The sequence below is a fragment of the Rhizopus microsporus genome, assembly GCF_002708625.1.
Source record: "Rhizopus microsporus ATCC 52813 unplaced genomic scaffold scaffold_1, whole genome shotgun sequence".
Taxonomy (NCBI): Eukaryota; Fungi; Mucoromycota; class Mucoromycetes; order Mucorales; family Rhizopodaceae; genus Rhizopus; species Rhizopus microsporus.
In genome coordinates, this window is record NW_019671916.1 from 2,160,302 (window position 1) to 2,180,203 (window position 19,902).

The window sequence follows — 19,902 nt, forward strand, 5'->3', positions numbered from 1 at the left end:
CCCCCCCCCTTTTTTTTTATATTACCTTCTCTTTTATACCAAGAAGCTATTTATGAAAGACACCTACACGTCTTTTCATTATTTATCTTGTAAACCGTTGACATAAGTAACCATCATTCTATGTTTGGAACTTTTACTCATTTTTTTTTTTTCCTCAAGCGACCAAGAATTCATGGTGTCCGACTATCAGCTCTTCTGCTCTCCTTTGCACTTACTAACTCTTTATTCTCTGTTACCAGGTATCGATTAGCTGCTCAAGGCTTCCAAATAAACGCGCTAATCACTGACTCCTAACCTCTCTTTCTAGGTATAGGTTTTAGTTTCTTCCAAAAAAAAAAAAAAAAAAGAGTTGAGGAGAGATTGCACTTTGACTGGCAGCAAAAAGCCTGGCTTCAGCAGGTGCAGTGTAAGTATCTTTTTTTTCTTTCTCCGTACCATTATTCCCTGATAGCTGCTTCTCATGAATTCTTTGTCAGGCATATCGTGTCAGGTATACCCTGTTGACTTTGGCACTCTAAATACCTCTTGTAGATCTCTTGTGCTTTTTGGTTTTGCTTTCATGGCTTTTGCTTCACTTATGATCTCTGCTACCTTCACTCTGTCTTGTATTAGCCTGTTCTTCTACAGGCAACATTCTTTGTAATAAATTGTATGTTTCTTCCATTCTCTATTAATTTTGAAAGGCTGTATTTTTTTTTTAAACATCAAGAGCCTTAAGAAAAAAACAGGGAGGAGATGAGACCAAGGCTTTATAGTTAAGTTTGCGAGCTTGTAAAGACACGCCAACATTCCTAAATCCAAATAAAATGACGCTGGGTTTATTATGCTTGCAAGTGTGAAATATTTTAATGTAGTTATTATAGGCTACATTTACTTATGACCTGATTCACATCACATCAAGTTCACATAACAAGAATATAAAGTAAAGACAGCAAAGAGATGTAATTTGTTTCTGCAAAAGATGAATGGAGTTTTTTTTTTTTTTTTTTTGTGCTGCTTCATGATGTAGCAAGAATTACAACAGAAGCGGTAGTAGGAGCGGTAACAGAGGTTGATGAGATCACGCTACCAAAATGAAAATAATTTCAAAAAATGCCTCATAATAAGAATGCCAACGACTGATCTGAGCAATGATTTCGAATTAGCTAATACCATATGTAGTTACTCTTCAAACCCATTAGGTGTCGTCAAGAGAGCCGTTGGCATAGTTCAGTTAGAACTAAGGGTCCGTATGGTTCACATTTCTAGGTAGTCTGCTTGCGTAGGTTTTTCTTTCTTTCTTGCAATTACTGTTCAATACTTGTTACTACTAAATGTGCAGCATCATTGAATATAGACATGCTATGTATTATAGCTTCTATTCAACGTCATTTCTCTATATTTTACTAATCTTCAGTCTAATAAGGTATGATAATAATGACAACTATTGTCCATCTGACAATGCCTATGGTCTTTTCATGATTCATAAGGATCTCAGCATACTGTGTTTAATGTCAAATATTAGAGTCGATCTCAGCTGAAAATGATTACCTGTAGCCATGATATGAAATGGCCGTTGATGCTAAAGGCAAGCAGCTAATTTGGGCTCAGCTTTGATAAAAATCATTATCTTTCTGCTTCAAAAATTGTGATCCCCTCTCTTCTCATCCTTTGTTATTTTGAACTCATTTAGGGTTTATTCATGCTTCGGAATTACTCCGAAGATAGAAAGGATGAACTCTGTATCAAATGGTTATCAAGCGGTATCTCTTATCTGTCGTTCATTACTCAATAAAAGATTCCATCCGTGGCATCTAATGTATCCATGATCTGAACTCTGTGTGTGTGTGTGTGTGTGTGTTATTAACACATGAAAGCTAATTTTGACTCCCATAAAAAAACAACCCTTATTTCATTTCTCGGCAGGCAGCCTAAGATATCGTCGGTTTTTTTAGACGCACAAAAGAACTAAAAAATTCACACACTAGCCAAAAAAAAAAAAAAAAGAGAGAGAGAGAGAGAATCGCTGCCAAATTATAGCTTGAGGTCTATATCTACAACTAAAAATAAAACTGGGGCCCGCGAATTTCTTTATTCGTTTTCACTAAAGCAATGAAAGATGTGCTTGCCTTAAGCTTGATATCCTTAATACAGAATGCTTCTTTATCTATATTGTCTATATTTTGTTCATACGAGCTAATAAACTAATAAAATCTGTGTAATAAAGGTCATCCAAAATATTTGATCAACGGAATGAGAACACTTGATCTATGCGTTTTTTGGATGTGTAAACCTGTGCCTTTTGTCAAGAGTGGATGACATAAATCATAATTCATGAAAACAATACACTAGGAGTACAAAGCAAGACACAATAAAAAGACGCATCAAATATACTCTCTCTTTCAAAAGTAGAGGCCATTACTAGGTACGGTCAAATATGACGCGATACTCATTCTTCATACTCTCTCTATTAGCACCATAGGCGCTTATGAAAAAAAAAGCATCGTTATCATATGGAAAAGTTAATCAAAAAACCATTTCAAGCAAAATGAAAACTCTATTTTTATATCAGATCCGCCAAACTGGTTATCAGCTCCTATTTTTTTTTTTTTTTTTTTGATATCATAATTGCTGAATGCCATACATCCCGTGTAGTCATCTCATTACCTCAGATATACCTGAGCAAGTACATAACGTCATGACTCTGTCTTTTATTCATAAAACTAAATAATGTAGCTTCAAGATTCCATGTCAATAATAAACAACCAAAGATGAACCCATGAAGAATTAAAAAAAGTATGGGATCTATTGTGAGATTAACATTTGAAGAACTGGATTCACATGAAAATAATGACTTTAGGCTAACTGCTCAAGAAGAAGGTCCAAAAAAAGAAAAAAAAAAACTACGCTTCTTTGTTGTCTTTTACTTTATATTCTTATTATGTGGCCTTGAAGAGCTGTTTGACGTGGTATGAAATAGATCATAACATAGCGTAGATTATTTTACAATTTCAAGCATAATTGATTCAGGGGGTGACTAAAGCATTTTGGTAAGACCATTTCTACTTTTATTTTTTAGGCTTACGAACGTTCGTGTGACTTTACAATTTTGTAACCTGCCTTTTTCAACTATCTCATCTTTCTTTATATAAGAAGCTGGCTTCTTCCCCCCCTCCTCTCTTTCACTCTTTACTTTAGGCTTTTTATATAAAATGAAAAGCTATCAGAAGGATACCGCAAGGTAAGCTCAAGATTTATATGCTCTCCATTGCTTGTCATTGACTCATGTCATTAGCTCTCAACAACGCAAGAAAGATGCTGATCGCAAAAAGGAACCGCACCTTCAAAAAGTAATGATCAAGACGTGCAATGTACAAGTTCATTCACTAATCGCTCTTTTAGAAACCAATGAAGCTTAAGCCGTCTAAGACGACAAAATTAAGCGTAAGTAGAGAAAGGCTTACTGGAGAAAGGCTCTTAAAGTTAAAAGGGCAGGCACAGCCTCTTAGAAGCAAGAAGCAAGAAAGCAACACAAAGCAGATCACGCAGGTCGTAGCTCCAACAAAGCCTTCCCCAAACAAGGCTCCTCTGGCCTCTCGTGATTCCTTTACGAATGAGCATTTGGAGATCTTCGATCTTACAAGACTTGGCCCTCCTCCTTCCTCCGCTCCCGCTCAGCCTTCAAAACGCAAGATTGAAGAAATTACCAGTAGTGAGACGACTTCCTCTTCAATGAAGCAAGGCACTACACCTCTTTTGGCTTCTAGGCCCTTCATAAGAAAGCTTTTCAAGAGCTCTCTTCAAGATGTTGAGCTCAGACTACCTGCTGTTTCTTCCTGCTCAAGTAATGCTATGGCTACATCTTCTACTGATGACAAAGCCCCATCTTCTGCTGGAAGATCCGCAAAAAAGCAGAGAGTATCCCAGTCATCAGACGATACCAGTAGTCTTCATACAAGTCTTACCCATATAAGCGATGCTTCTTCCAAGCCTACCACAGATGATCCTCTCGGATTACGCTCTGCCTCCGCTGCTTTCGCTTCCGGTGTTTCTGCACCCACTGCTGCTCCTGCCTCTGATGTTTCTGCTTCTGTTACATCTGCTTCTGCTGCTCGTTCCTTTGTTACGTCTTCCTCTCTTGCTTCCGCCACTGCTATTTCTGGCTCCGTCGTTGCCAAGGCCACCGACGCCAGTGCACGCAAAATTCCCAGGCGTACTGTGCACGCGTCTCCTTCCCGCAGTGTTCATAGCGAAACACAAACTGATGGCCCACCTTACAGCATTGATCGTGCAATAGCATTCATTCGCCATATCAATGATTTGCCTTTGCACACAACAATTGACGACATAATGACTGATGGTCGTTTTGAAGATATCCTGGTGCCTAGAAACACTCAGCTTAGCGAACGAACTGTTGGAGAACTGACTCAAGATCCAAACCCAGAATGGAGTAGAGATCCTGATCTCTTTTATCAAGTCTCTGGCCAAGCGGAGTATAATGATCTTATGCACGACTATTTCAACGGTCATCATCCTTTTAAGAAAGATGAAGTGTTTAAAAAGCCTTCATCTTCTCGTAAATAACTATATCCTTCTTTATATTCCCATTGTAAATAAAGCAATTGCATGTTATATATATATATATATACTCTAATTTGTGCGCGTCAACTTGTATTTCTTGTAACTTGTACCTTATGTATTGTCTAAACACTCCTTGATACCACATAGTTCAACTTTGATCAATTCTCTTTTTTCCTTATAAAATAGTCAGCATTTTGTGACATCTGTTACAATCATATAGATATAAGTTGCAGTCATATTGCTCTGAGTATTGTGCTTTCACCCTCAATTTACCAGATGTTTGAAAACTCTACCCACTTTTTTGAATAATTATGGTCATTTGTGTGAGGCTAAATTGCCCCCAAAAAAATCAGACTAGTTTTAATGGCACGTATTAGTATTTGAAAGTAAACAACCACTCAAAGTAACCATTATATTTTTTACTTGTCATTTCTTTTTACGATATCATAATTTTCTTGTCATGCATGGCCTACATATAGTGCTTTTGAATCACTAGAGAAATCCTAATTTTTGCAACTCCCACACATGAACTTTTGTCTACACTAAGTGCGAGCCAACTTCATCGCCTTATTGTCAGTGACGATCCAGAGTAAAATAGGATTCACCCCAGGCAGGCTGGAGAATTTTTAAAAAAAGTGCATTTGAAAGGATCGATAGTGTGACAATGAGTAATATTTTTATTGCATTTGCGTAATTCTATGTAAATGTATGGTTCATTTCTTTTTAACTCGACAGTTGGGGCTTATTGTTGAAATTTCGAAAAACAATTAAAATTCCGACAAACACCACTATTTTACCTGGATCGTATCTTTCAGGATTGATTTTTGGTTGTTGATTATTGCACCACGTCACCCATTTTCTCCAGCCATGGTTATAAACTCTATTTCATCAGTGTTCATGCCTTGGTCCTTTCTTTTGTCCCGGATAAGTGCCAGGCGACCATCTCCCAATTGTTTAGGTTGAATGTTATTGGTTGCGATAACTGCTTCATCTTCATAATCATTGGAAACCAATGTTGCGTGGTCCATCACGGTGTGATCATTACCGCATCTTGTATCTTCTGTCGCCTCAATTGTTGTATTATTTGAGGGATAAATCTCCACAGAGGAAACAGATATATCCCTTTTTTCATCCAGATTTGTCTGAATGCATCCAATGCTGTTGCTTCTGGGTCGGTTCTGAGATTCCAAAATTGTGGTAGCTGATGATTGTGTCGTGAGACGAATACATCTATTGTTAGTAGTCCCTAAATTTTGTTGATTCTGTGGAAGATATGTCTGGAGATCTTCGCTTCATACAAGGGATTCTCCATTCGTCGTCGGCTGAGTTAGTTCGCTTGAATGTTCTTGATTCCCGGTATATGTTGGTATTCTACTCGAAGTTGGTACTGGTTGCAAATGTCCTGAATTCTTACTGCTAAGTCTTGTAATAGTGTTGAAGATGTACCGCCGGATTTTGTAACGAACTTTAGAGCGGTGATATTGTGCGTGTACAGCTTTATGATGGAACCTTGGTATTTTTTTGCATGCAATTGTAGAGCGAACATAATTGCCGGTAATTCTCTGACATTTATAGAATGACTTCTTTCTTCTTCGGTCCAATACCCCGTTTTTTCGACTTCCTGTGATGCCACGTCCCAAGCGATATCTGAAGCGTCTACGTGAACAGTGTCAAGCTAAACTTGTTCAGAGAACAGACGCCTTTCCATGTTCCTTGGCATAGAATATGACTTTTATAAAGCCTCAAAAAGAAAGAGATAAAATGTGGTTGTTACTGTATTTTAATTTTTTTATGCTGTCAGTTTGATCAACAAAGAATCAAGGTCATTCAAGAGTAATTTTATATCAACGGATATCCCATTGGAAAGTCTTAGGCTAGTTAGAGGCTTTGGTAGCGTGAAGCTGTAAAGCGACAGCATAGGTAGCGCCCCAAGGAAGCACCCATAGCATTAGTCTTCTCATGAATTTCCTTGTGCGCGTAGTGTTCATCGTTATCAGGCTATTAATCGTATCTTGTATTACGGCTGAGGAATTTTCATAAAAAAAAAAGTTCGCCAGATATGTTTTGTGTTGCTCATTCAATTAACTTGAAAGTTTGATTTGACGTACGATTAGTCTTTTTGAGAGAAATCTTTTGCTCTGGGTCCATTGTCGAATGCTATTTTCCATTTTCTCGCAGTTTCAGAATTGACATTAACAAGTTTGGTAGCTTCAGCTGGCATCATCGGCGTTCCTTGGATGAAAAAGAAATATCACAGTCGACTCTCGTTTGTTTACTTAAGCGTTGTAAACTGAGAGACTCTCCTTCTTAGCGGGAGCTTCCTGCATATATCATTATCTTCAGGCTCTTCAATTTCAATAATAGCTAGTATTTTATGCTTGATATATTTATATAGGTTTGTCAAATTCATTAAGCAACAGGAAGGATCTACAATAAACACAGCTGCTTCTTTATCAGAATCATCTACAACACCGCCTCGACCATATTCATAAAAGAAAGCCTATTTTAAAATACAGTATTTATATTGTGCAAACATGGGAATACAACGAATCACGGTCAAATCGCGTCAACATTTTTTGACATAATGGCAACTGCTGTAATAAGGAATACCAGAAATGCGGTGTTAGCCCGGCAACAAGTGTAAGAGCTTTATGACAGCATTGACAAGAGCAGCAACGTTAAATCATTATTGGAATCTGTTTTGAATCTCTTTGGTGAAGTCAACACCATTGAAATAGTTAATAATGACAAGCTCAATGAAATTTCTGAACAATTGGTTCGTCTTTTGAGAGCATATCTGCCATCTGGAAATAAGAACTTCGTGGCTGCTGCAATTATGAATTCTCTTCATATCTACTGATACCGTTTTTTATACCCCTTTTACATATCCCAAAGAACCTGTACTTTTATCTATTCATCAACAACCAAGATCACAAAGCTCGAAGTGTAGTTCGCTGTAGTGTACGAATTTATGAAGTATCATCATAATTACACTTGAAGTGATCTTGGTTGTTCCCGCCCTCCTCTCCCTGTTTTCTTCTCGGTTTTTCTCTTTGTTTGTATCAATTCTCACTCAAGAAAATAAAGGATCATAAAAAAGTTTTTTATATTACTGTGTTTTATTTACGTTGTACAATTCAAACAAATAAAGAAAAGAATGATTACAACAACCAAGATCACAAGGCTCGAAGTGTAATTTTCGTAAACTTACAGATCTTTGACAATAAAAATGATATCGCCCACGCTGGTATCCATTTTCTCCGTGCAGCAAGCCATTGCCTTGTACTCCACTACCTTTGGGCTGACGAATTTTCCCATTGTGTTCTATTATTGATTGTTGATGAAGATTGATCTTTCTAAGCGAAAAAAGAATTATCTTCACAATGGTTATCAACCTCTGTTCAGTTTCTGAAGGCAAAATATCAAATTTGATATAAATCTTCTAACTACTTCATCTCTCATGTGATCAAGAATGCTTTGATCAAAGTACTTCAATAAGCTAGGTGATGTCTGACCCTTCTTCAACAGCATTATATTGGCTTGCGAACTAATATAAAGTTTTTGGTCTAGTAAAGGGAAAAAATAAAGGTAGCAAAATATTTATAGGAGCTTTTGAGCATCACGTTCAACAGCCAAAGTGTTGTCCTTCAGATAATTGCTGGAGTCAATAAGTCGATATCTTGCGAATTTATATTATTTGTTACAAAAGAAAGGAGTATTTTTAAAATAAGACGCGTGTACGTTTTATAGGGAGAGAGAATCCATGGTTGCTACTGGTATTTAATGTCGTCAACATGATCATTTATGCTATTATTGTTGTCAGTACTCTTATTTTCATCAGATGCAATAGAAAAAAGTGGAGTGTCTGCTATACTGTAAGATTATACTCGATTTGTTATAATGATTCATATAAAAAACGTAAGCCTGTTAGTCTTGAGATAACTACAGACATAAATAGCCCAAAGTATTTGTCAAGACCAAATAATCTCAACAGTAAAGATAGCAAAGAGAGTACAGTTAGTCGTACAACTGCTCACATATATGCCATCGACTGGGACAGTGATATACACAGATAGTATCTTTCAAGATTCACAAGTTTGACTAGCATGATTATTTATTAGATAAATGCGTAAAAGATTAGATTTATGTGTGAGTATCGTAAAGTACATCGTTTTGTTGTCTTAATGGGGCTTGTTCCTTTTTATGGCTCTCATCTGTAACTGCATCCATGTTTGAATTGCTCGCTGAGACATCTGGCTGTTCAGCGATAGGCTCATGCTCTTCCACTAAATGGCCCTTTGATAAAATGGGAGATTGACCATCGAATCTTGCAGATTGCTCATTTTGGGCTTTTTGTGTTGTATCAGCACTCGACTCACCTTCTTCTTTCTTGGATTGAATGGAGCCTGCTTTATTATTGACAACAGGAGTGGCTGTATCAGCTCGGTGGTTGTTGATATTCGTATTGGTAGCTGGATTCTGATTAGAAGGAACAAGTTGCTGATAATTTGCTATAGGGCCCATAACGCTCACCCAGTGAGTGATATCTTGCGGATTGGTTGTAGTCATATGAAGTATCTTCTTTTTTCCAAAAAGGCCAAGAGACTTGCCAGTAAATTCAACCAATTGACTTGTTGGGTTGACTAATAAGTTCGATTTTGGAACAAAGATGCTAAACTTGTATTGGTAAGGTCGACGATAGAAGTCCTTTTCTGAGTTGAAGCAATAGAGTACACCGACTATAAGATGTTAATAATGTTCAATCGTCCCATAACCTTCACTTCTTACCTGCACTCAATACGTAATACTCGTTGTGCCATTTTGAAGAACCAACTTTACGCTTTATGTCACCCATGATTAAAGGTTGCACAAGCGGGTGAGATTCATTTGGAAATTCAAGCGCATGCTCATCTTTAAATGCAGCCGATGGCTTCACTAATTCGTTATCGTGATGATGTAAGAATTCGTACCATTCAGAGTCTGTCTCGATCGCGTTGAAAATATTGACAATTTTAGAAACACCCTCTGATCGTTCCAGTCCATGTTCAGAACGGTAAGCTTCAAACCTCTGAAAGAGACTTGTGTAGACATTAATAATTTTTGCTTGCTCAAATTGCCTGTATTTATCTTGAACCTCTAAAAAGTTTTTATGTAGACGGTTTTCATGTTTATAAAGATCAGCAATTGTGTTCATAACAGCTACATAAAGAAGAGACAGTGAATACTAATTTACATTCTATATTACATCTTATTTACCATATTTCGTCAACAAGGGATCTTTATTTGGAATCAAGTAGGGGCCTTTTCCACTTTTGATAGAGTCTTCTCGATTACTTGCCAAATTGTAGATTTCAGTATTTAGTCTCGTTAGCATTTTGTCTGCCTTTTTACGACAATCATAAAGGGATGCTGTCCTCAAATTCTTGTCATACAACAACGACTGCATAAAATGATGCATATCCTTTAACATAAGGCTCAAAGTAGGAATTATCTCATTCTCGATAAAGTCAACAAAGTCTTGGTGAATCAAACTGTTTTCTCTCGCAAACTGACGAAATGCCATCCATGCATCTTGAACTCCATTTGAAGACTTGAATTGATCTTGCATCTTGCTTGGAATCATAAACTTTGCGTCAATCCTTCTGTAGCCCCTGCCTGTCGTAGCTTCTACATTTTTGACTCGGCTAAATAAATTCATCTTTACCATCGGGTTAATCATGTTGTTGGAGCATAGAGATGATACATACCAAGTATTTGACAGACACTTGCCAAGTTTTTATTCTATCACATAGCACTTTGACTGGATCTAGTCCATCTTTCATACGATACGCATGTCTCTGAATGGTTCTCTTTCTGGTAGGAATACGTACAATAGATGCAGGCTTGGCAGAAAGCTTCGGAGGTGGGCTCTCTTGTTGCTGGTGCGGATGAAAATGATCACCTTCTGCATCTCTCGCTAACCAAGGTAACCCAGTTTGACCAGCTGCTACGTTTGCTGAATGTCGTTTAGAATCCATTGAATTCTTTATGGGAGACATTGGGGGCGTCATTATTCCATTGTTCTGCTCGGCCAGATCCTTTTGAGTGTTTGTCGTTGTTCGTATGCCATTAGGCTGTGTCACGGTTTCCATTTTTAGTACAACAAAAAAAAAAGAAGTTTGCCTCCTTTTTATATTGTTCATAAAAAAAGGCAACTAAACTTTATTTAAAAAAGAGCACACGTCATGATGAGAGTTGTACATAAGTGCAGCAAGATATTGATTCATTTACGAATGTTTATGCATGCAGACGCCAAACAAAGGGGAAGAGAGAAGGGAATTAGGATGCATAGCATTTGCCACAAAGTGAGTTTATCTTGGTGGAATAAAAATATTTTAGCATATATTTAGTAATGCCCAAAGTAAATCCCGCTATAACTTCGTATCTAGCCATAGATAATGGTTAAAGAAAATAATAACCGATGCTTGGATAGAAAGTCTCCCCCTCCAAGTAGAGGGACTTGAGAAAATAATAATCATTTATTGCAGATCTAACGAGAAGCAAAACTATGCTCATCTAACGAATTCATGCGCCTTAGCTTCTTCCTTATATCTTCTTGTAATTTGTTGGGTAGCTTTTGGTTGTGATATACTGTTTTTATTAATCCCTTCTCTCCTTCTTAATTTGTGTATTCGTTTATCTAAGCAGATTAAACAAAGCTTTTATTTGGAAAAGATCCAAAGGTGATTTCTTAAAGTCATATGACCAAGGCCCTTACGTATGGTAACAACCAGATGTATTTTTCTTCATGGTCTGTAAGAATGAAAAATAAAGCTTTTGACACTACTCAAATTTAAGCTATTGAATGCTTCACTAATACGAGCTATTGATGTTTTGCTTTTTGAAAAGAAGTGCTTAACTCTGGTCTGCTTTCTGCAACCGACAAAAGCTATTCAACAGGGCCTCAGGTAGATATTGTGATGTTTGTGCATGTTGTGGTCATTGTTGTATTAGCGTGTATAGACAGAAAATAAAATGGACTCTACGTTTCTTTTATTTTATAAGAATAAAGATGAAGGTGTCAAAATTGATAGTTATTACACTTATGTAAAATTGTAATTATTATTGTGATTGGTCAGTTTATGGTACTGAGCTTTTGTTATTTATATGTAGACACTGCTTATTGACCCTTATTCAACGTAGAATACGAAAATATGATGAAAGATTAGCATGTTGTTATCTTTAGATTCGTCAGCTGTATTTAATCAGGCTTAGTGCAGAGTTTACAAGTGCTAGTCTTTTTGTCAGTCATCAAACAGAAGGTCCTCTTTTATTTTACTGGTCTATATTGATATAGAAGGCAAATTCATTTATCCTGCAAACATGGCTATCAAATTTGTCAGCATGTGACTTTAGTATTAACATAATGCGATTTTGTTTTTGAAGCTATTTTGCAGATCGAAAAGACGCGACAAATGCATGGAGGAAAAGGTATCATAAAACGTATACATCAAGTATTTATTATTAAGCAAGTCTTCGCCTTCTACTTGATGGCTCATCTTCATCATCTACTAGTTCATCCTCATCTATTTCATCTTCTTCCTCATCTTCTGCCTCTGTTCTTGATCTCTTTATGCTTCGATTAGACTGCTCTTCTTCGTCATCATCACTACCCTCTTCTCCGTTCATTTGGTCCTCTTCTTCTGTCTCAGGTATTGTATTTTCATTTTGGGCATTTTCTTCATCGTCATCTTCCTCTTCACTTTCTGTGTCTTCAATGTCCTCTTCATCGTCTTCATCGGCTGCCACTTCGCCTTCATTTTCATCTGATTCTTCGCCACTATCTTCCTCCTCATTATTGCTTTCATCTAGAACTTCTTCCTCCTCCTCTTCTTCCACCTCATCTTCCTCTTCCTCTTCTTCTTCCTCGTCGTCATCATCATCACTGTTATCTAAATCCACCTCTTCATCAATTTTGGGTTGAAGAGCATCTATTAAATTACGCGCCTTTGTCTTGAATATGGATTCATTCAGTAGTGTTTTGGAGTCGGATGCATTGGTGCGAAGGGGCAACACTTTGTATGAAACGGGACATTGCTCTTGAAATAACTTTAGAGTGAGTAGATGGTTGAATCGATCTTTAAAGCTAGATAGTTCTTCTTTGATATGCTTGTATAAACTTTGGATTTCCTGCCAATGTTCTTCTATCACGCTCTTTGGCCATTTTTTACTACTTTCTTCAATAGATTGCATCTGTTTTATGGTTGCTGCTGCATAGGCTTCTTCTTCTGTAGAATACCTATCATGGAAAAAAAAGTAAGTAAAAAAGGCACTTTAGATATATATATATATATAAAAAGGGAAATATGACAGATAATAATAGGATCACTTACAATCCAAATGTTTTATATATAATTTCACTGCTTGATCGATGTAACTGCAAAAGTACAAAATCTGTTGTACTGCTTTTTTCGTCATTGGCTCTGGGTTGTACCATAATCTTACTTTTTTTTGTTTTAAAAAAGAAAGAGAAAGAAAAACACACACGTACACAGACTCAAGTTCACGCCCACGCCCTATGACCGACGCTTAGAGTAAAGAATACAACAGAAAAACTGAATCGGGCCTGTACAATATTTTCCGGGTCGGACAGCGCCTTCAAGAAGAAGAAAAAAGCGATTAAGCGACTCTTCTTTTTTTTTGTCCGTATGAGTAAAGCTAGCACTCTCATAAAACCTTATTTAAAAAAGTTTATTCTACAAACTCATCCTGATTTCTTTCAGTTTGAAAAAGTAAAGAAGCAAACAAATGCTGCTTCTCTTCAAAGATTAAACAATCTACTTCAATCAAAGAGTTCAACAAAAGAAACGTCTAGATTACAGTTCTTTACTAAACAGACAAGACAGCCTATCTCGATTGAATTTGACTCAAAGGGGACAGAATGGGATCATGTCAATTCATTTTTATCTCTCTGTCAAAAACTGAATATATCTATTTTACCATCAGACATGGATATTGTTCAAACCGAGTTAAATAAACAACAAAGTAGTAAGAGACCAAAGAAGACATTAGCACAGGAGTTTGCAGATGAATTATATAAACAGCAACGCGTCAATCCTATTGACTGGACGACGACTGACATATTAAACAATCCATTAATTCAATTTGATCCAAGTGTCAACAAGAAAAGAGTGGCTGCAAGGTTATGTAAATGGCTACCTTATTTACAACCAGATCGTTGGTGGAATAAGATACCATTAATGATCATTTCTCCAGAAAATGAGATACCAAAGGAATTGTCTGGGGGAATCATGGTCGTTTATAGCGATATGAAGTTAGAGGGTAAGTCATATATATAGCAATCGATTGGCTCTTACAGGTAGTTTATATATAGACATGCAAAAGTGTATCAACCAACAATTAGACACTGTAAGAATGCAATAATATCTAGACAAACAAGGTATTGGTAGTCGCTCTTAAAGCGTATACCATAGAAACTGTGATCCACTTCAAAGGCTTGAGACTAAAGCCGTGCAATACGTGACTTTCAAACTATCTCGTAAATTTCATGGCTTTCAATCACTATTTTTTTTTTTTTTTTTTTTTTTTTTTTTTTCTAAAAGAATCTTCCAGCCTAAAGCGATCAATGCAGACCAACTCGAGGAAACCAACATATCAAGCCAACCTTAGGCAAGCATTAATGGCAGGTGCAGTGGCTGGTATTGCCGTTGATACTGCCCTATACCCTCTTGGTATGTCTTAAAACTTGACTCGTTTGGGGGGTTATTAAATATTTGCTGTATAGATACAATAAAAACCCGTTTTCAATCAAAAACTGGATTTAGAGCATCTGGTGGCTTTCGAGGAATCTATTCAGGTCTTTTACCTGCAGTGGTAGGAAGTGCTCCAAATGGTAAATTGACTATTTTTTCCTATTTTATACATGTATTCGTTGACATAAGAAAACAGCCTCTTTATTTTTCGTCACTTATGAAGCAGCCAAGAGATTAATGGGCGCATCTACAAGCAGCAATACCCCTTTTACTTATATGATTGCAGCTACTTTTGGAGAAATTGTAAGTACAAACCATTCAAATGGGCTAGCCGTGGATGCTAAGCTTTTGTTGAACAGTCTGCATGCACAGTGCGTGTGCCAACTGAAGTAATCAAACAGCGAATGCAGATCAAACAATTCAATTCAACATCAAGCGCTATCACCAACGTATTGCGCACAGAAGGCATACTAGGCTTTTATAGAGGATTTTTGCCTACAGTAGCCAGAGAGATACCCTTTACATGCATACAATTTCCACTTTACGAGTACTTTAAAACAACATATGGAAGATATAAACAGCAACATGTGGAGCCTTATGAAGCTGCGCTGATGGGATCATTATCAGGTGGAATTGCAGCAGCTATTACAACACCTTTAGACGTTTGCAAAACTCGCATCATGCTTTCAAAGACAGCGAAAGAGGCTAATTTGGTAGAAACAATGAGAAAGATCATGATTGAAGAGGGGCCTAAGAAACTATGGGCTGGTGTTGGACCACGAGTTATGTGGATATCTATAGGAGGGAGCGTGTTTTTGGGCGTATACGAAAAAGCAGTAAAGACATTTACACAATTGCAGTTATTTGCGTGATAATTCTATATATATATAAGTGCTTTATTCTGAGAAAATGCACATTTTTTTGTACATAATAAACATTAAGTCCATCCTTGTAGATCTGTAATTAAACATGCTGCTCTTGTTGATATATCTTCTATAAAGGCAAACTGACTATAATAAAAAGTGGGAAGAAATACATATGTAACCTACGATATCCAATTGTTCATGAATCAAAAATAATACACGACCAGAATCTAGTTATTGAGGATAAACCATGCATGTATGTTCCTGGAGGCGATTTAATCTCAGAATATAGCTTGGAAATTACAGCTTGTCGGAGCAATAAAAAGGGCAGCTGAAATCCATTGGTTGCATAACAATTGTGGGTCAATAAGCAGTGTCTACACCTCAATAACAAAAGCCCAGTAGTATAAACTGACGAATCACAATAATAGTAAGCGCAACTATCATTTTTTAATATATTCATCTTTGTTCTTCCAGATAAAACATAAAGAGTCCCATTGTACTTTCTGCCCATTGCCATTACTACAACAGTACAAACACCACAAAGATATTCTTTTTCACGCATCCATTGGCATCCTTCAAACGACTAGTCGCCTTTACCGCTAACTTTACTAGCAAAGGCTCAACAAACTCATGTCCAATGATATTCAGTTCATGATCATCCCCAAATACGTTAATAAAGTCTTGTAAAATTTTCATTACTCTTGTTTAGTTTTAGGAAATGAGTAATTCATGAAGTTCACTTCTTGTTAACAAGCCACAATTAAACGCATGAAATCAGTAACTTTTCTTAATATCTTCGAAGCTACCAGAAGTATGTGATAAGAGAACTTCTTATGTGAATGTGCAAATAGAAGCGGTTCGAACTTCCAATGCTTTTGCAATACAAGTTGAAGTTTCTTATGATAAAGAAAATTGTCTTTATTTAAGTAATGATAAACGATTGTTTATATCTTTCCACTTGATGCGTGTAACAATAAAGCTGAACTCAAACTAAATTTCACGCGACGATACTTGAAGTATTACTGTACGTAACACATCACATCAAGCTCACATAACAAGAATATAAAGTAAATACAATCAATATCTTTGAAACAGCAAAATAATTATGTGAGATGCATGATGCATAGTGCACACCGAAAAGTAATGAACGTTTGTTTCAATTTCCAAAAATTACGATGCTGCTCATGGTGTATCTTGCCTTCAATTAGCAAATTTCAGTGCACAGTCTAAGGAATGAGTATCAAAAATAAAAAGAGAAAATCGAAACACTTCTTTTGATATAAGAAAAAGACAAAAAAATGAGTCTCAGTTCTACAAAGGAAGTTTATCAGCGAGTGGACCCTCCTTTGGCCGTTATTACTGCCTTTATTGGGATTGGTATACTATCTAAAAGGTTTTTATGCATGAGAATAAAAGTTCACATAATTCCCATAGCTTTCTTCAAATTTTCCACACTCTCCAGGCCCTACTTTTTTTTTATAAGCGCCTATGGTGCTAATAGAGAGAGTATGAAGAATGAGTATCGCGTCATATTTGACCGTACCTAGTAATGGCCTCTACTTTTGAAAGAGAGAGTATATTTGATGCGTCTTTTTATTGTGTCTTGCTTTGTACTCCTAGTGTATTGTTTTCATGAATTATGATTTATGTCATCCACTCTTGACAAAAGGCACAGGTTTACACATCCAAAAAACGCATAGATCAAGTGTTCTCATTCCGTTGATCAAATATTTTGGATGACCTTTATTACACAGATTTTATTAGTTTATTAGCTCGTATGAACAAAATATAGACAATATAGATAAAGAAGCATTCTGTATTAAGGATATCAAGCTTAAGGCAAGCACATCTTTCATTGCTTTAGTGAAAACGAATAAAGAAATTCGCGGGCCCCAGTTTTATTTTTAGTTGTAGATATAGACCTCAAGCTATAATTTGGCAGCGATTCTCTCTCTCTCTCTCTTTTTTTTTTTTTTTTGGCTAGTGTGTGAATTTTTTAGTTCTTTTGTGCGTCTAAAAAAACCGACGATATCTTAGGCTGCCTGCCGAGAAATGAAATAAGGGTTGTTTTTTTATGGGAGTCAAAATTAGCTTTCATGTGTTAATAACACACACACACACACACACACAGAGTTCAGATCATGGATACATTAGATGCCACGGATGGAATCTTTTATTGAGTAATGAACGACAGATAAGAGATACCGCTTGATAACCATTTGATACAGAGTTCATCCTTTCTATCTTCGGAGTAATTCCGAAGCATGAATAAACCCTAAATGAGTTCAAAATAACAAAGGATGAGAAGAGAGGGGATCACAATTTTTGAAGCAGAAAGATAATGATTTTTATCAAAGCTGAGCCCAAATTAGCTGCTTGCCTTTAGCATCAACGGCCATTTCATATCATGGCTACAGGTAATCATTTTCAGCTGAGATCGACTCTAATATTTGACATTAAACACAGTATGCTGAGATCCTTATGAATCATGAAAAGACCATAGGCATTGTCAGATGGACAATAGTTGTCATTATTATCATACCTTATTAGACTGAAGATTAGTAAAATATAGAGAAATGACGTTGAATAGAAGCTATAATACATAGCATGTCTATATTCAATGATGCTGCACATTTAGTAGTAACAAGTATTGAACAGTAATTGCAAGAAAGAAAGAAAAACCTACGCAAGCAGACTACCTAGAAATGTGAACCATACGGACCCTTAGTTCTAACTGAACTATGCCAACGGCTCTCTTGACGACACCTAATGGGTTTGAAGAGTAACTACATATGGTATTAGCTAATTCGAAATCATTGCTCAGATCAGTCGTTGGCATTCTTATTATGAGGCATTTTTTGAAATTATTTTCATTTTGGTAGCGTGATCTCATCAACCTCTGTTACCGCTCCTACTACCGCTTCTGTTGTAATTCTTGCTACATCATGAAGCAGCACAAAAAAAAAAAAAAAAAAACTCCATTCATCTTTTGCAGAAACAAATTACATCTCTTTGCTGTCTTTACTTTATATTCTTGTTATGTGAACTTGATGTGATGTGAATCAGGTCATAAGTAAATGTAGCCTATAATAACTACATTAAAATATTTCACACTTGCAAGCATAATAAACCCAGCGTCATTTTATTTGGATTTAGGAATGTTGGCGTGTCTTTACAAGCTCGCAAACTTAACTATAAAGCCTTGGTCTCATCTCCTCCCTGTTTTTTTCTTAAGGCTCTTGATGTTTAAAAAAAAAATACAGCCTTTCAAAATTAATAGAGAATGGAAGAAACATACAATTTATTACAAAGAATGTTGCCTGTAGAAGAACAGGCTAATACAAGACAGAGTGAAGGTAGCAGAGATCATAAGTGAAGCAAAAGCCATGAAAGCAAAACCAAAAAGCACAAGAGATCTACAAGAGGTATTTAGAGTGCCAAAGTCAACAGGGTATACCTGACACGATATGCCTGACAAAGAATTCATGAGAAGCAGCTATCAGGGAATAATGGTACGGAGAAAGAAAAAAAAGATACTTACACTGCACCTGCTGAAGCCAGGCTTTTTGCTGCCAGTCAAAGTGCAATCTCTCCTCAACTCTTTTTTTTTTTTTTTTTTGGAAGAAACTAAAACCTATACCTAGAAAGAGAGGTTAGGAGTCAGTGATTAGCGCGTTTATTTGGAAGCCTTGAGCAGCTAATCGATACCTGGTAACAGAGAATAAAGAGTTAGTAAGTGCAAAGGAGAGCAGAAGAGCTGATAGTCGGACACCATGAATTCTTGGTCGCTTGAGGAAAAAAAAAAAATGAGTAAAAGTTCCAAACATAGAATGATGGTTACTTATGTCAACGGTTTACAAGATAAATAATGAAAAGACGTGTAGGTGTCTTTCATAAATAGCTTCTTGGTATAAAAGAGAAGGTAATATAAAAAAAAAGGGGGGGGGGAATGAAATTGGTATGGAGCTTTTTCTTCTTGTCGTCAAAGCCGGAGCCTGAAATCAGGTTGTTGTCCTCCTTATCCACTCGTTTATTTATATACACATTGATTTATTTATTTTTCCTTTGCCATAATCATGAATACTGTACATAGATTATACTAATTCAATCATACGCTTATTTGACCTTCATTATTTCAACTGACCACGTCGTTCAGGCTGAGTGTCTATCAACCATGTTGCTACACTGCCCTGAGCGTACAACCAATTTTTTTTATTATGCAGCGCGTTTTATATTCAGCACTCTTGATATATCCTTTATGAAACCAAAGGAACGGCTGAGGCTCTATTGGATGGCGCTGATAGAGTGAGATATCATTACATCCTCCTATAACATTTTTATATATGAAACGATATGAAACGACATCAGTAACATCAGTAACATCAGCACGACGTGTAAAGCGGAGCCATACATAAAAAAAGGATCTTTCTTTTCTTTTACAAGGCTGTACTAAAAATAAAAAAAAATAAGCATAGGAAGGTGATGCTCGTTTTCATCAGCTTGGAGAGCCCAAACTAGGAGAAGTATCTAAAATAGCCAATACAGTCAGTTATTTTGATGTAATGAATTTGCAAGTACGAACGGCATTTTTTTCTTCTTCTTTCTAGAGTAAAATAGTAAAATGAGATCCTATTGTAAGAAAGGGAAAACGAAATCTTGGATTTTAGTAAACGGTATTTACATGGCAAATAGTACATGGCCATGTTATTGTCTCACTGTCATCC

The 19,902-nt window shown here is 36.5% G+C and overlaps 4 protein-coding genes across 4 annotated transcripts; 2 read left to right on the top strand and 2 right to left on the bottom strand.

Annotated features, from left to right (window-relative positions):
- Positions 1-8,520: 8,520 nt before the first annotated feature.
- RHIMIDRAFT_254783 (uncharacterized protein) lies at positions 8,521-10,689 on the bottom strand. Its single transcript, XM_023611117.1, has 4 exons — positions 10,308-10,689; positions 9,817-10,258; positions 9,349-9,759; positions 8,521-9,299 (listed from the first exon to the last, which is right to left on the bottom strand). Exons 1-4 carry the CDS (start codon positions 10,608-10,610, stop codon positions 8,704-8,706), a joined length of 1,752 nt encoding a protein of 583 aa, XP_023471489.1. The 5' UTR covers positions 10,611-10,689; the 3' UTR covers positions 8,521-8,703.
- A 1,126-nt stretch (positions 10,690-11,815) lies between these two features.
- RHIMIDRAFT_288598 (uncharacterized protein) lies at positions 11,816-13,135 on the bottom strand. Its single transcript, XM_023613579.1, has 2 exons — positions 12,933-13,135; positions 11,816-12,838 (listed from the first exon to the last, which is right to left on the bottom strand). Exons 1-2 carry the CDS (start codon positions 13,034-13,036, stop codon positions 12,064-12,066), a joined length of 879 nt encoding a protein of 292 aa, XP_023471490.1. The 5' UTR covers positions 13,037-13,135; the 3' UTR covers positions 11,816-12,063.
- Positions 13,136-13,178: 43 nt separating this feature from the next.
- RHIMIDRAFT_310397 (uncharacterized protein) lies at positions 13,179-14,145 on the top strand. Its single transcript, XM_023614655.1, has 2 exons — positions 13,179-13,881; positions 13,934-14,145. The coding sequence occupies exons 1-2, from the start codon at positions 13,248-13,250 to the stop codon at positions 13,981-13,983; spliced, it is 684 nt and encodes a 227-aa protein (XP_023471491.1). The 5' UTR covers positions 13,179-13,247; the 3' UTR covers positions 13,984-14,145.
- On the top strand, positions 14,130-15,667 carry RHIMIDRAFT_254788 (mitochondrial substrate carrier). Its single transcript, XM_023611118.1, has 4 exons — positions 14,130-14,291; positions 14,345-14,452; positions 14,509-14,615; positions 14,672-15,667. Exons 1-4 carry the CDS (start codon positions 14,186-14,188, stop codon positions 15,182-15,184), a joined length of 834 nt encoding a protein of 277 aa, XP_023471492.1. The 5' UTR covers positions 14,130-14,185; the 3' UTR covers positions 15,185-15,667.
- Positions 15,668-19,902: the final 4,235 nt, after the last annotated feature.

Excerpts from the sequence above, each read along its gene's own strand:
- RHIMIDRAFT_310397 (XM_023614655.1), top strand. The coding sequence starts at position 13,248 with ATGAGTAAAGCTAGCACTCTCATAAAACCTTATTTAAAAAAGTTTATT. Across the intron at positions 13,882-13,933 it reads TAGCGATATGAAGTTAGAGG|ACATGCAAAAGTGTATCAAC; the intron begins GTAAGTCATATA and ends GTTTATATATAG.
- RHIMIDRAFT_254788 (XM_023611118.1), top strand. The coding sequence starts at position 14,186 with ATGCAGACCAACTCGAGGAAACCAACATATCAAGCCAACCTTAGGCAA. Across the intron at positions 14,453-14,508 it reads GGTAGGAAGTGCTCCAAATG|CCTCTTTATTTTTCGTCACT; the intron begins GTAAATTGACTA and ends ATAAGAAAACAG. Across the intron at positions 14,616-14,671 it reads CAGCTACTTTTGGAGAAATT|TCTGCATGCACAGTGCGTGT; the intron begins GTAAGTACAAAC and ends TTTGTTGAACAG.
- RHIMIDRAFT_288598 (XM_023613579.1), bottom strand. The coding sequence starts at position 13,036 with ATGGTACAACCCAGAGCCAATGACGAAAAAAGCAGTACAACAGATTTT. Across the intron at positions 12,839-12,932 it reads ATATATAAAACATTTGGATT|GTATTCTACAGAAGAAGAAG; the intron begins GTAAGTGATCCT and ends TTTCCATGATAG.
- RHIMIDRAFT_254783 (XM_023611117.1), bottom strand. The coding sequence starts at position 10,610 with ATGACGCCCCCAATGTCTCCCATAAAGAATTCAATGGATTCTAAACGA. Across the intron at positions 10,259-10,307 it reads AAGTGTCTGTCAAATACTTG|ATGAATTTATTTAGCCGAGT; the intron begins GTATGTATCATC and ends CCGATGGTAAAG. Across the intron at positions 9,300-9,348 it reads GTATTACGTATTGAGTGCAG|TCGGTGTACTCTATTGCTTC; the intron begins GTAAGAAGTGAA and ends AACATCTTATAG.